General features: G+C 37.6%; 1 protein-coding gene across 1 annotated transcript in view; it reads right to left on the bottom strand.

Moving 5' to 3' along the window:
- Positions 1 to 11115: 11115 nt before the first annotated feature.
- Positions 11116 to 17140, bottom strand: part of Smp_131390 (putative wd-repeat protein) — a 45668-nt gene continuing 39643 nt past the window's right edge. The window contains exons 22-23 of the mRNA XM_018798448.1: positions 13473 to 14435; positions 11116 to 11820 (exon numbers count right to left, since the gene is read on the bottom strand). Coding sequence (XP_018653389.1) covers positions 11432 to 11820; positions 13473 to 14435 — 1352 coding nt within the window. The 3' untranslated portion in view covers positions 11116 to 11431. The remainder of the gene's footprint in view (positions 11821 to 13472; positions 14436 to 17140) is intronic.

Genomic DNA, 17140 nt, shown 5'->3' with positions numbered 1-17140 from the left:
CTGGCCAGCATAGCGCGTTGTGGTAATCGTTGTTCAGGCATACGTAACACGTGGCCCAACCATCTCAGTCGATGAAGATTCATCACCTCATCAACTGATTCACCATCATTCCCTAATACCCTGTGTCTAACCTCATTATTACTTACGTGGTGATCCCAGCAGATGCAAGCAATATTTCTAACACATCTGTAGTCAAATACTAGTAACTTACGAGTATCTTCTACTCTTAATGTCCACGTTCCGCAGCGTAAATTGGAACAGAGCGAACTGCTGCGCAGTATAATCGTCCCTTAATTGATAGACGGATATATCGTCTTCGCTATAGGTGACGTAAATTGGCAAAAGTCAAACGAGCTTTTTGAATCCGTGCAGAAATTTCGTCAGACACCGATCACAATGATTACACTTCCAAGATAAGTGAAGTTATCGACGCGTTCGACTACTTCACTCCCTATCCTTAGTTCAGATGTTGACGCAGGTCAGTTCTGAAGTAAACATTTACATTTAGGGAAGGAGAAACGCATCCGAAACATCCTGGCATTATTACTCAGTGCTAACAGAAGACTCTGCATTTTGTCAACGTTTTCACCAAACAGGACTATGTCATCTGCGCATTCTAAGTTGATAAGTGGACCTCCTGTAAAGAGATCAACTCCTAAAAATTCAGTCGACGAGAACCTTATTTCCAGTAGTAGGTGTATGATGAAACTAAACAGAAATGGAGATAGTGGACAGTCTTGTCGGACACCACCTAAGGTTGTGAAATCAGATGACAGTTCGCTATAAGCTCTCACTCGACTAATAGTGTTCGAGTAAAGAGCCTTCACAAGGTTTATGTACTTCTCAGGTACACCTTTCAATGACAGACACTGCCACAGAACCTCTCGGTCTACAGAGCCAAATGCTGCTTTCAAGTCAAGAAAAACTATCATTGTCGGACGCCGATAAGCATGTCTGTGCTCTAAAACTTGACGAATGGTGAATATGTGGTCGATACAGCCACGACCAGGTCTGCAGCCAACCTGATTTCCTCGTGTTTGCAGTTCACGAGTCTTAGTTAGGCGCCCGATAATTATTGAGGCAAGTATTTTAGATTCTATGTTAGTCAGACTAATCCCTCCTTGGTTATCAGAGGATGATTTTGGCCCCTTTCTTATATATTGGCACAATAATTGATTGTGACCAGTCGGATGGGATTACGTCCAACTCCCAGATTTTAGCTAGAATATTAGTCAACCCAGTCGCTAAAATTGGGCCACTATATTTAAAGACCTCTAGGGGGAGTTCAGAGTTGGAAGTCGAGGCGGGAGTAATAATAGGAATTGAAGAAGGAGATCGATTATTAATACAGTGATCTTAAGTGCTGTTAGAGGTATGAGGACAGTTATCACTTCCCGGTTGCCCACGCCGTGGAAAGGTTCTTCTAGAGGTACTTGAAAAAAAGTTGGATTAGAAGTGTTCTTATTGACCTGAGAGCGTGACCGCAGTGCCCAAGCGACAACTGCTTGAGGCCGGTCACACACGACCTTTTCGAATAACTTTTGTGTTGACTCTAAACTTGTTGGGACCTTGCTGCCGGAGACGGATATCTGTGGGCCGAGGTAAGGTGTGCATTTTTAGGGTCGACCTTTTCTGACCCCACCCCCTCCTTGTGGGAAGGCAGCATCGCTTTTATGTTGGTCGTCTGAAGGAAACACCTAACTGCTTTCACACCTCTGTACAGTCAGCAGTACGACTTCGCCTTCGGACCTTGGGTTTGCTGCTTTTAGTCCTACCGCTCTTCGACCGACCTGCCTGGCATAGTAGGACCTTGAGGAACGATTGTTCCAGTCAGTATAGCTCTATTGGTTCATCACGATAGGCAAGCCGGACAACCACGTCAAGGTAGCAGCAACGCTCGGGAGTGGAACCACACTAAAACACCCTTAATCCAGAAGAAGTGAAAATCCGTAACAACATCAAGCGGCTCAATATTTAACTATGATTCAAATTAATCCATCAGAAGTGAAGAAGCTTATATATATTTGTAATCATTGACAGTAATGACTTGTCTCAACTAAAGGCCTTTGAATACTCATCCGTTTTTTTTGCAGAAGCCCTTGGAGATATACACATATGATCACATTAACTTTATTCCGCAAACATGGTTCGGGGGAAGATTTAAATGATGCGCTTTAAACATGAAGGCAGAAAAACACTTGAGTCAGGGAATTCAAACATATTCAGTATTGAAATCCTAACGGTTTATATGGTCGAATATACCACAGTGTTTGATATAACATATCAGTTTAAGTAAAGTGTGCGAACCATGCTACGGTTATTATAACACCTCTTCTATAACTAAGTTTGTTTACCATTAGTTTTGTCGATCCCTTTAATTAAATTATTTAACAGTTAATGTTATACAAACAGCAACAATTTATCTATTTCTTGTAATATTATTGTTATGTCTGTATAAACATGAGTGCTTGATCACATGTGACAGCTTGTGCACACCCCTCTCTCTAGTTTGTATTTTAGTTGCTTAAATATCAGTCAATGAATCATTCACTTTTTCATACATATGTGCTTGAATCCTATTGACTGATTCGATTCTGAATTTGCTTGCTCGCGTGCATTAGCTTTTCTGCTCGAACTCGCTTGGTGTGATCATAGCGTTGTGATCTGCGCTATCTGTTATTGGACTGTAATCGGCGCTTCATGCTGCCTTCTAGGTTCATAGAACGCCGGGATTTATTTTCTGACAGTTATCAGACTGATTGACATACAAAGCCTAAGGAGATATCTCGAAGCCCAGCTACCACAGAAATGGTCATCCTGACGTGCGACCGTGAAGGAATTTCCGACCATACGATTCAGTTTTTAAACAAATACAACATACTTCCTCTCATTTTGGACTATTGTTGTAGACTACAATTATAAATGTGGATTACCACTATCATTATTTTCATTCCACGCACATTATATCACTAACATAATTAAACAATAATAATATTCACAAACAATTTATATACTGATGCAATTAGGTAAGTCTGTTCCGCGTTGTGTCATCGTATCATCTGTTTTTATCAACGTTGCCATCTGTTCATCCCTCTTCTTTACATTAAATCGTTTTGTTAGTGCATTGTTCATTCTTAAATAACGAAGATGGTCAGGTGAAAGGTTGCGTATTTTTTTAGCCGATCATCCTCCAGGAAACGTCCAGCTCTGTCTATATAATGGTACCATAATGCGCATAGCAACCGAGCTAGAAAGCACAGACCACCATATGGGTTTAAAATAACAGGGAAATGATTCCCCGTTTTTGATAACAGCTACGTTATCTAGAGTAAACTCCACAAAAACCGTTTGCTTTACACACAGGACTGAACGACAAGCAACAAGCGGAGAAAGACGAAACGTTAATACTATGCTAATGCTAAAAGCATCAAATAAGTCAACACTTCATTTCACTGGGAATTCGTTATGGTGGATGTGTCCTTGCTTATGGTAGTTATTGATTTCCTGAAGAACTTCGACTTACGAGTTGACTTCCAGCAGCACGGTGCCCATATCATTAAGTTAAGATGGGTGATTATAGATTTCGTCTCAACGAATTGATGTTGGCTAAAATTCATTATGAACCATAAAACAGCACCTGATGAGCAAACGATGTTATATCTTGTGCCCCCTTAATCATCACGTGATAAGATCGTCAATCAAAACACGATTTATACAATCGTGTGTTGACCGGTACGAGCAACTTGGAATTCTTATTAGTCTTTCTCTCCTAGTCTTGCCTGTTGAGTCCAAAACACAATATCAGCTTTCACTATATGAATCATATATTTCAGACACACTTAGTTTATATACAATCGTATGATAGTAGTCAGTGGGCCAAATGAAAGCTTATAATAAAAGAAAAATGATGTACACGTAATGTAGTTACTTAATAGTTATTTAATAGAATATATGAATATATGAAATAGTAGCCCATAAACAGTTCCTAACAGTCACCATTTATTTATTCCTCGCTACAATATCAGAGACGAAATTATTATACACTCATGCAGACCTTGAGGACAATGTTGAGTATCACGTTGAAACGAACGAATCATCAGCCAACACAACACCACGAACGTTGGACATGAAAAGATAAGAAGCAGAAAAACTGGACATTGATAATTTCTTGGACTTAGACATTATAAGGATTCCGAGCAATCCTTGAGCGTCGCCGTTGCACATGGCCCCGGAAATGAACGGAGAAATGAGGCCTTGTGGAGACTATCGTGATTTGAACAAGCAAACAATAGCTGATAGATATTCGATACCACTCGTCCATGACTCCGCTAATGATATGGTTGGTGATTATGTTAGTGCTTACTACCACAGTCTCGTCGCTCCAGAAGACGTAACGACCCTTTTCGTGTTGCATGAGTTTCTGCACATAGCCGTCGGATCGATCACTGTAACGTAAACTTGCAGTGATTCATTAACCAGGTCATCGTAGGTTTAACAGCGGTAATATACGTATATCGACGACTTGCTAGTAGATATTGCCACTGTGGGCGATCATGTACAGCAACAAAAACAATTATTCATGGGAATTCAATAACACCGAATCTATATCGGCGTCGAGAAATGTGAAGATAGATAAGGATCCTTACAATTCCTGGGTTACGTAGTAACTCTTATTATTATTATTTTTATTATTATTATTATTAATGGCTTTATTCAATATTATAATCTGATACAATATAGAATTCTCAGCACGAGTTATTTCAACAAGCTTTTTAACAAAAAAAACAAAAAAAAAACAGAAAAGGAATGAAAAAGGTTTAAGAAAAACTGAGTTTATACAAATTATCAAATTTGAAACATGCTTAAGAAGACAGGTTATTTACTAGGTCAACTCTAACAGCCTGTTCGTCACAAAGTAAATTTGCTAAGTAAGGTATTACAGAACTTTTATAGACTTGCTTGCGTGTATGGATTTTAATGTATTTACGTCTCGTTCTACCAGAGGATATACAAGGAGAAAGATATGAATGAAGCGGATGGCTAGTATCTGATAAGATAACACCTGCCAAGAGTTTGCAAGACTTAAGATGTCTATCCACAAGCATATTAACAATGACTTCAAAAGATTCACCACATACCTTGCAAACCGCCTTCAGCATTCTACGCAAAATAGCAAAGTCTTTTCTCAAAAGCCCAGGGAAGAATAATGGAGAACAATACAGAATAATAGGTAATATGCAGGAATTTACAAATTGTAAGAGTAAATGGCGAGTAATCCCAAAAGCATGCAGCCTCTTTATGTAGTATGTCAAACGGTAAACTTTTTTCGTTAAGAGTAAAACATGAGAAGACCAAGAAAGATCAGAGGAAAAAGTAACACCAAGATATTTGACCTTCGACACTATGTTTATTAAGGAGTCTCCAATGGCACAAGCCTTATGGGATCCCAACATAGAGTATAGGTTCTGTCCATGTCTCAAGCTAAAATTAACAGCCTGACATTTAGATGGATTGAATAAGAGACCATTACCAACAGACCACCTTTCAATACGAGATAAACACTCATTCATTTCTATAGGATGTAAGGAGGTAGAAATTGGCATACATACAGTGTGGTCGTCCGCATATTTTACAAAAGTGTTTTCTGTGGAAGATGGCAGATCATGCAAAAAGAAAGAGAAGAGCAGAGGTGAAAGAACAGCTCCTTGTGGCACACCTACAGTAGAGATGTTGAACACTTTCCTTCAAATACAGTGTACTGTTCTCTTCCAGAAAGGTAGGAACGTAGCCAATTGGTTATCCAGCTGTCAGTGTCGATGCAAATCAGCTTGTTAAGTAAGAGGTGTCTTGGAATAGAATCAAAGGCAGAAGTAAAGTCCAGGAAAGCGCATCTAACATACTTCTTACCCTTTTCCAACCCGAACACTATATTGTGAATTTTCTTCTGAGTAATTCCTATATATTACTTTTTTGGTATGGTGTATGTGTGTACTCTTTCCATGTTTACCATATACTTTAGGTAGAACACGAATTATACAGTGATTCGAGCTAGACAATGGAGCACGTTTGCGAGTCACATAGGTACCCACATCATTAATGAAAACCAAGTCTAGATGAGCATTGAAACGAGTAGGAAAATCTACTACATTTAGGTGACCTAGTGATGTAAGGAAGCTACAGTCACATGAATTGAAATCACCACATACAATTGAAAGTGAATCACTGAAGGCAGTAACGGCGAATTCAGTAAATTTATCAGCGAAGACAGATAGCGCAGATGATGTGCAGTCTGGAGTCATGTAGATATTGGTAACATAAATATATTTGTATTTATTTAGGTGTTTTGGACGGCACCTTAAAGTTAGACAGTCAATAAAGTCATTTGAAAACTTGAAACAGGCAAAAGTAGATCGAGTTCAGTTAACGTTCACAAAAGTACCTACTCCGCCACCACAGGTCTTTTTATTGTTTGATCGGTCCTGACGATAGATATTAAAATCACGTAATGACACTAAGCAATCATCCTGTAAGTCAGTCAACCAAGATTCTTGAATTGTGATGACACCACAATTGCGATACATGTTTTGACTTAGCAGAAATTGGAGATAGTCCACCTTGTTAATTAGTGATCGACAGTTAGAGTTAAGCAGCTCGGGAATCGACATTTGATTAATGTTTATTCTCTTTAAAGCATATTGCCAACCACCACGATGTCTCTTATTGTACTTGTTTGTAATTTTTGCAGCGAAAGGACGTAAGCTTTTCATAAACGCGCCTGTATATGTTATGCGATTAATAGACATAATGATAAGTTAAAACAAATTAAAAAACCCAGATAACTTGTTGAAATATTTAGATGGTAGAAACAGGTTGCCCAGGTATTCAAGCAGGCCGCCGATTAAGGTGCTATGCCACTTCCGGTAGAAGTTGCTGGTATGTGCGACTATCCGCTATCCGAATCAAGAAAGAAATTGCGATGAATTCTGGGGTTAATCACTTATTATAGACCATTTATCTGGGACTGTGAGACAATATTGCAGCCACCGATGTACACCTTGCGAGGACATGGCTTGACTTTCCATCTGTCGACTGAGGCTACACAGGCATTCATAAAGGCCATGAGAACACTAAATGAGAAGACGATTTCATCTAGACAAAAGAGCGAAACTGCATTAACCACCATGACTCATGCATCCAATGTGGCAGTAAAACCGTATTGAAGCGGCTAATAAATGACGCATAGGAACCACTTCACCTTTCTTGAGGAGGGTAAATTCTACTCAAACGAGTCATATTACGTTCGGAAGAGAATCCCAAGCAATTTGCCTGTCAATAAATCATTTCCAACATATGGTAAAAGATGCAAATTTTTCTGTACACAGGGATAATAAGCCTCTTACGAAATCATTAAACTCCAAACAAAATAGTTATTCTCCGAGGGAAATTCATCAGTTAGAGTTTATTTCCAAACTAATCTCTCTTATACTATGTATTAAAAGTAATTATAAGTGTTACGGGAGAACTGAAAACATTTGGCTGATTAAAACCTTTTTACTGTACATCAATTTTACTGTGTTTTTTGGATGTGTTTGTTTTACTTAACCTTTGGACTTGTTTGTTTATATCATTCTTTTCGGACATTTTGGTTTTTTGTCATTGGTTTGGTATTTGGGAGTTTTTGCTCCGGGAACCTACAAAATTGAAGGTTTGTTTTGTAATTGTTATAATTATTGTTGTTAGAACGACTTTGTCGATTATTTGTGAATTGCGAATAAACTTGGTATATAATTTGGAGTTTTGGTTCTCTTGTCTACTTGGGTTCGTGATTTGCGAATATCGATGGCCAGTACTTCAATAGTTGGAACGGGCAAAGCTCATAATTGGACGTAACAATAAGGAAGCAGCGGATGCATTATCTAGAATAACGATAAACGCAATCATTATCACAATCTGGTGACGTTACAAAAGGGGGATATTGAGTGAGGCAAGTTAAGATCCGATAACACGACTTCGTTGGTGTTCGAAGAAGTTCAGTTCAGTTGCGTAAAAGTAATATGTGACATGTCAACAGGTTGGCCATGACCGTTCACCTCGAAAACATAAGGGCAAAAGGTATTCGAAAATACGCACAAAATATCGCATCCGGGGATAACAGTCAAGGTGAAAATAATTGGTGGACGCCTTGTATAGTTAAAAATGGATAGAGATGTACGTAATTGGACGCAGTCATGCATGAATTATCAAAAAGTCAAAATCCTTCGTCATGCTACTAATGCAGTGGGTACCTTTTCCAACCCCGACACTAGATTAGAAAATACACTTGTCGATATGATGGGACCACTGCTACATTTCCACATGCATCTATAGATTCAGTGTTATTACAACTGATAGAGAACTTCAATTCAAAAGTCGTCTCTTCCGGCAGCTTATAGAACATCTCGTAATTAAAGTGTTCGTACGACAGCCTACCTTCCGATGGCAATTGATATGGCTCAGCGCCTACATAGGTAGTCAAAAGCATCTCTTACGACTATCGTTGTGAACAATGATTAGGCCAATAAGCTTCATCTGATCATGTTGGGTTTAAAAACAACAACTAAACAGGATATTGTATGTTGTTCAGCAGGGTTAGCACATGAAACTACTCTACATTTACTCAGAGAGTTCCTCCCTTTGGGTAAAAGTGTTCCGATTAATGTGGCTGACCACTTGCAACGCCCATAGAAGCATATGAACGATTTAAAAATAACGCCTCTCAGACTGCAGCAACGACGAGTATTCGTATTGCAGCAACTGTTCAATATCACGTATGTTTTCATTAGAAGAGACAAGGTACAACCACTTTTGCAGCCGAATTATGACGGTTCGTTTAGAATGATTGTGAGGACAGATGAAGCAATTACCGTAAAAAGGCTAGGAAGATAGATGTAACCAGTGTCAATCGAGCTAAATCAGCTTTCATTGAAAGTGATCAGCGAAAAAGCACAGATTCTTTAAGAACCGCCGCATTGCAAGAACACAAGTATCAAACGTCAACGGCGGAAATGAAGCAAAGACTCCAATAACAAAGAGATATGATGGAAGAGTTAAAAAAGCCGCAAAGATACATGGCCACAATTTTGAACTGATAATTTTTTTTTCGCTGTTTTTAATATGGGTTATTTTTCTTCCTTTTCGTTTCGTACGCTCGCACTACAAGGTTTCGTCCATTTATTAAAACAAATTGACATGTACATTTTTATGCCCATATGTATATTCGTCTAAAAACGATATCCTCTTTTATCATTATTTTATCTGGCCTCATGGACCTGCGCGAACTGAGAAGTACATTACAAACTTTGACATACACAGTAGTTTTTTTCATAATTTTGCATAAGTTAATATTTTCTGATTATTGTAGTTATTCTATCCAGTTTAAAAACTTTTTCGCAAACAGACATTTTCTTTATTTTCTATGGGGAGCGATTGTAGCACCTCATTAATATTATCATGAAATATTGCTCGCACTTGCTGAGATCACCACGTGAGAAATAGTGAAGATAGACGCAAAGTATTAGGGAATTATGATAAATCAGTTGATGAGATTGCAAATCTACATCAATCGAGATGGTTGGGCCACGTATTACGGTGCGCAATGCCGACTAGTATTAGAGACGGCAGGAAAAAAATCATTAGCGGCCAAATCAACAAGTGCCATCAGTCTGCGAAGTCACTAACTTCTAATCTGAACCATGTTGGAAGATGCAGACTACCTGGTTGGGGTCCGCGTGACTATCGTAACCAATGGTTGGAGACTGTGAGTGACATGGCTCAGAACCGATCACAATGGCGTAGGTGTATACACTCTTTGTCTTCCCTTAAACTTTGAGATTAAAATTACTGTCTACCTTTCTTTCTACCAATTAATTCTTTCTCTCCTGTATTATATACTTAAAAGCAATCTTTCTTTTATGTATTACTACCATTGAAGTAACTACTTCTATGAATTCGGTGTTCATCTTGTTGTGCTAATGATGTGAGGCAACTTCGACCAGTGGATATGTGTTTGATTTTACGTTGAAGATGACTCACTGATTGATCTTAATAGTCACTTTTCGATTAAAAACCATGAGCAAACTACTACTTAGATGACGAAAAAACAGGATTGTACCAGAACATTTTACTTCTCAGTTTCTATATCTGGATGATCTAATATCATCGCTTTTCCCAACAAAGGTTTATAAAAAACCTTCAGTGAAAAATGTTTCTATGTATCCTCAGTTACAATATCTCAATGAGTTTCCGTACATCCAATTCATACTTAAAGAGTTCAGCGGTAAAAACCTGTGAATCTAAGTAGCAAAACATAAATTAGTAATTTGGTTGTGCCTACTGTAACACAAATAAGCTACGACATAACTGCTACATCTCATTAAGAAGTTACCTAGGTTCAATAGGTCATTTACGGCCTGTTAAACATTTCAGAAACTAATTGAAAAGAAATTACAATAACGAATACGTCCATATCACACATGGATCCATTTGATTAACATACAAAAGAATTATTGCTTTAGAATTAACTCAATTTTTATACCTTAGTTTATGTCTGATGGAATCAAGTTCAATCTAGTCATTAGTCAATATACATCTAACCGATTTCTATTGAGAAGCAGTAACCAGTGGTCTATCGGTTAAATGCTCTGGCGCGAGACTGGTAGGTCCTGGGTTCGAATCTCGCAAGGCGGGATCATGGGTGCGCACTGCCACTGAGGAGTCCCACAATAGGAAGGAACGGCCGTCCAGTGCTTCCAGGTTTTCCATGGTGGTCTAGCTTCAATCGACTCATGATTTCAACTATATAAAAAAACATATTAATTGATCTCAATAATTGGTGATAGAAGGCATGTAGATAGAAACATATAGCTTTTCCTAGTTGAAAGCGTGAGCCAATTGAAACTAGACTACCATGGTAAACCTGGAAGCACTGGACGGCTGTTTCGTCCTGTTATGGGACTCCTCGGCAGTGCGCACCAACGATCCCGCACCCGCGAGATTCCAACCCAGGACCTACCAGTCTCGCGCCAGAGCTTTTGTCAGTTTCATTCAAAAAGCAAAAAGAAAACCCAACAATTATTTGACTAGAAAAAGTGTATTCAAGTTAAAAATTTAGTGAATAAAAGACAAATGATTAGACAGAAATTAGTAATATAGACAAAAGGAAGTATATATGCATATAAACAATCACAGTCATTAAAGACATATATCTTTATATGTAAGGAACAAGGAATATCATAATAAATAGTTAACAAAGTACATTGAACAGGTTTACAGTATTATTACTTAAGTAAAATGAGAATATCTACATGCTGCCCAAAAACCGAGAGAAAACAAAAGTAGACAGAATTTACAAAAAGAATGTTATCGCCGTTATTTTACATGATTAACACTTACATCAGTCGAATTCATCATTTCCTTCAGATCCATAAAATTGACTAAAACTAGGAACAATTTTTCGTTTACGTGCACTACGACGAAGAAAAGATGTATTTGATAGATCTTCTGAAGAATTAGACATTCTTATTGATTTCGACTGATTTGTATGACGGCGACGTCTCCTGTTTGTATGTCTGGAATATAATTTATTTACAGAATGTGTATTATTCCCTGAAGAACATGAAATTAGTCGTTTTCTTCTTTGATGAGATTGTTTTTGTTCAGATGAACAATTATACTTTTGACTGTAGTCTTCGGAAAAAGATGAGCACAGATCTTGTGAACCCCGTGGTGGAGGTCTAACAACCCGACCACTAGAAGTACGCACTGTTGTGGAAGAAGTTGCAGCTGCAATAAGAATTAAAAAAAAGCCAATGATAATGAAAGTTTCTTATAAGTATTTGTGTTTGCATGTGTTTTACACATGTACTACATTAGTAGTTGTAAAAATCAATACAAACTAAACTGATCTCTCTAATTCAACTGGAAATGGACTAGATTATCCTACTGTTGATATTTTGACGGAAATTTGATCACTCTTAGTTGGAATATTTGCATGTTGCGAGAATTGCATCAACATAACCATTTATGACACAAGTTAATATAGCATAGATGGAGTGTAGTTGGCAGTTGGATCTACGATGCGTGTTTCACCCAAGATTGATTGAATTTAAGTCAGAAATATCAACAATGGGATAGTCCGATCCCTTTCAATTTAAAACTCATATTTGTTGCACAAGTGAGTAGCTGTCTTGACTCAGTAGCTAAATGGATAACGAGATGGTGTTTGAAGCCAACTTTACTGAGTTTGAGTCCCAGAGTAAAAATCAACTCTGAGATGCAGGTATATCCGGATGATGAGACCCACATAGAACGGGACGCGCGTTATGGATTCCAACGCTACCGACATTCTATCTCTTCTATACAATATCCTCTCTGACATAATTCACGTTTAGTAATAAAACTTGTTTCATTGTGGTAAACATTCAAATCTTGTATTATCAGCAATATTGTAAATCGGAGAGTAGTTGATACTGAAACGATATAACCATCAGCACAGAATTTAATGAATAAGTTATTTAGTATTTGTACACAATACACCTCAGAATTCTAGTTTTTGAATGGACAATAATATTGCGATGTGGATAATTTCAGACGCGGAATAGTTAAATAATGAAGAATCATGTTAATTCAGTCAGTTATACGCAGCGTAGAGCTTGCGATAAAAGCACATCAGTTGAAGTTGCTACACAAGACAAACCTTAAAATAGCAGAGGTAGTAGTAGTATTAGTGGTAATAGAAAGATTATGTATCGAGTATACGAGTCAAGAAAATATAAATTAACGAAACTAGAAAAAGCAATTTAAAAACTTAGGATCTAAGAGACGACAAAGCGTGAAATGTGACGGAGTCATTGTAACTGATTTCGAGTCACGTCACAAACACCTCCAAAGATTGATTACAATAAATGTGCTGATACTAACATTTTAGTTTCGACCTACCAACAAACAGTGACTTTATTGACTGATGACACATATTGATTTGCTCCGGTCTAGATTTCTTCCTTTCCTATACCAAATAAAACATCCGTCAAAGTAGGTAATGGTTGGTCCTACATAATACACTTCTCAACCATCTCAGCGGCTGAAGATCCACCAGTTCATTAAATGGTTTCTCATCTTTACCTAGTACCTGGCATTTAATATCGGTATTGCTGTAAATCAATGGTCCAAACATACGCGAGAAATGTTTCAAAGACATTTATAATGGATTACTAGTAACCTAATTATATCCTTCTTAATGCTATTGGTTAAAGCTATAACTTTTGAACAAGTTAGAGACATTATCATTGTTTCTGTTTTGGAAAGTACTCCAGTGTAGAAGTCTACTTGACTGATATTTATTTATTCAGTTAAATAAACCATTAACCAGGCAACAAAAAGCGAAAATAAAAAAGAAACAAACTTTGTTCCCAATCACTAACAAGTATAAGACAAACCTGGTGGTGATAGCGTCAATGTTCCATCATTTATTATACAACTCTTTTCATCATTAGAAGTATTTCCAGATCGTGTCGAACGTGACTGCCGTATAGAATATCTGTCATGGTTTATTTCTTGATGAGAAATTGCCTCCAATTTCATTTTCGTACAAGACGATGTATCATCATTATCAAAGGATTCTGTAAATCGTAACAAACATGGTGTTATTACATCATTCACCCAATTTTCCAACCATAAAGTATCATCAAACACTTGAGTATCAGGATCAGTATTATACAATTTTGCATTGGCTACTATTAAATTTAAATCGAATAACAAATCTCTAGGATGATATTCTTGTTGGATACGACTACGAATTTGATATTTTGTTGTTGGTGATGATGATGAATGCAAACTTGATTGAGCATTTATGAGTTTCTTTTGAATAGTAGATAAATCCATTGGACGTTCAATGATACTATGATAATCTGGATATTCTAAAGGATCAATTGGTAAACGAAAATAAAAACTTCTACGATGGCTAAACAGTTCTTGGATAAGATTCAACGAATCAGAAATCCATGAAGAATCACAAGTAACTGAATTATTACTTGTCAAAATATTCTTTCTTGAAGATATTCCTCCTCCTAGTTGAAAACGTCTTCGATGCTTATTTAATTTGTTTAAATTTTTATTCACATCATCATCATTAAGATATGCACCATAAGAATGTTTGGATAGTGATTGATTCAATCTTAATGACCTTCGTCGATGAATCTCTTTTCTTTGCTTAGAAGAATAACATTTATTTACAATTTTTTCCCTTCTATCAACATGATATATCTTGGTTCGGGTACGTTTCTCAACAGTTAGATTATGATTAAATGAATTCGATGAAGTTGTTGCGGTGATTTGATCACTGTTTTCCAAATTTGGAGAAGGTATATCGGTAGAAATGAGAAGCTTATATCGGCGTAAAACTTCATCCTATTTCAAACATAGAAATTACGATAAAGGAAATAAGCATATATCACATTACAATTTATTTAAGTGGTGAAAAGCACCAGAACAGTAAACTGGTTACAAATAGTCATTTTCCACAAGCGCAGTTGGTTGGTGGCTAGAGGTGGAAAACAGCGCGTGAGTTTCATCCTAATAGGGATTCATCAAATGGAAATATCTGCGACCAAGGGTTGATGTTTACTCCAGGACTCGAACCCATTACCATTTGTTTCAAACGTCATCGCAATATCCAGATAACTACTGCTTTGTGTAATTGGGTGAATTTCAATTCATTTGCGTTGGATGTTTGGATCTTCCCACTGATGCATTAGGACTGCAACCGATCAGTCTGTTATTTTTCTTGTGTATGTCAATTTTACTGTCCATAATAGGTGGTAAGTTATTCAACAACAAGTCTACTTGGTTAAATTCTATACAAGTACGATAAATTTATGGTACTAATTAAATATCAAAACGAGGTAAGTGAAGTTTTTATTTGAGTACTTAATTTCAGCATATAGTAGTTGAGTGACGTACATTATAAAGTAACGACTCATAAGATAAGAAACACCTGCCCACCATTCTAAAAAAAATTTAGGTTCCCGTGTTCAGCCTCTCTCTCTCTCTCTCTCTCTCTCTCTCTATATATATATATATATATATATATATATATATATATATTACGTCCTTGAATCTATCTACCCTCTTTCGTGCCGAGTACAACTTGCCTAATGTAGATTAAGACCTTGACGCGATAGGCTGACTGGCTTAACCTTGAGGCTAGTATGCGTGAGTTCAAAGCGAGGGTAGAGAGACGAAAACTATTCTATCCCTGATTTGCTGACAAGCACGCAAGAGAGATTAGAGACAAGACAACTGAAACACTACTCGCTTTGTTCCAATCCCGATCTGATACCCGAATTCCGAATTCAGATTAGTGTAAGAAGATACATGAATAAATAAATAACTAACCTATTGGGATAAGATGGTAGTTGGAGGTGGTCAACAGGAAACCCTGGACCCGGGTTTCGTGCTACTTGCCGCTCGTCAGCAAGGTGTACCTGTAATCCTGAGGGAACTGGTGCTCCCTGGCGGATTCGATCCCGTGTCACTCAGCTTCACGGTCAGAGACGTTACCACTGAGCTATTCGGACCGCGACCGACCTCCTGTAGGACTGAAATGTAATCACAATTGAATTGATCACTGGGGCGGGCACCATCTACTAATAAACGATTTAATATAAAATTTAAATCAACTGGATATACATTAATAAATAAATAATCAGGATATGCAGCTAAATCAACTGGATTAATAAATTGTTCACTTATATCTAATTGCATTATCTGTAAGGAAATAAGAAAAAGAAAAAAAAGGGAAATAAAACGAAATTAGTCAACAATTTAAAAAAAGGAAGGTTTTACCAATGACAAGTGATCAGTGCTTAGATACAATGAGTGTAATTACTATTAACAGTCAATCAGTCAGTCAGCTACAACGTAGATACAGGCACATTTATACATCGGTCCAAGTTGCCATACTTCACTCATTAGCACAACAAGATGAACACTGGATTCATAGAAGTAGTTAATTTAGTGGTGGTAGTATATAAAGAAAGGTTGTATAGAAGGATATAGTATAGGAAGGAAGATAATTATGAAGCAATTTTAACCTCAAGGTTTAAGGGAAGATAAAGAGTGTATACACCTACGCCATTGTGATCGATTCTGAACTGTCGCCTAGAGTCTCCAACCATTGGTTATGATAGTCACGCGGACCCCAACCAAGTAGACTGCATCTACTAACATGGCTCAGACTACAAGTTAGTGACTTCAAGCACTGAAGCCATGTTTTGGTTTGGCCGCCCCTAACTCTCTTCCAACTATCACCAACACAAGTCAGCATAGCGCGTCTTGGTAATCGGTGGTGTTCAGGCATACGTTGTACGTGGCCCAACCATCTCAGTCGATGAAGATTCATCACCTCATCAACTGGTTTACCATCATTCCCTAATACCATGCGTTTAACCTCACTATTACTTACGTGGTGATCCCAGCAGATGCGAGCAATATTTCTAAGGCATCTGTGGTCAAATACTAGTAACTTACGAGCATCTTCTACCATTAATGGCCACGTTTCGCAGCCGTAAAGTAGAACAAAGCGAACTGCTGCGCAGTATACTCGTCCCTTAATTGATAGGTGCGACTTCTGAAGTTCTAGTGAGAAACCGTAAGCAGTGTGGCTAAATAATGTCGAGTGGGAGTTACTCGCCGCAGGTGGTAGATCAGGGTTGCGAAATATCGTGAATCGCTTAAAGTTGGCCATTCATCCCACAGGATAACGGCTCAATATATAAAGGTTAAGTGTTCAGTCATGAGATCAAAGATCCCAGGTTCAATACTAGGATCTAACGTCAAGGATTCGCTTCGTTAAGGAGTTTCATGCTAAGACAAAACAGTCGTTCTGTGATCACATGTTCTCACTGGTGATCTAGCTAATATCAGTCCAAGATTTAAAATATAACAAGAATGAATAAAAATAATTACCTGAGTTATACACTCAACAAGACGTTTAATTTCTGCAAGATAGGCAGTTGGATGATTAGTTGTATCCCAATATTTTGAAGTACCATATAATAAACATATTTGTTCATGAGAAATATGTACATAACCATCAACTAAACCA

Source organism: Schistosoma mansoni, chromosome 6 (genome assembly GCF_000237925.1).
Source record: "Schistosoma mansoni strain Puerto Rico chromosome 6, complete genome".
Classification (NCBI taxonomy): domain Eukaryota; kingdom Metazoa; phylum Platyhelminthes; class Trematoda; order Strigeidida; family Schistosomatidae; genus Schistosoma; species Schistosoma mansoni.
The sequence above is the reverse complement of the archived record's forward strand: the minus strand, read 5'-3'. Positions and strand labels throughout refer to the sequence as shown.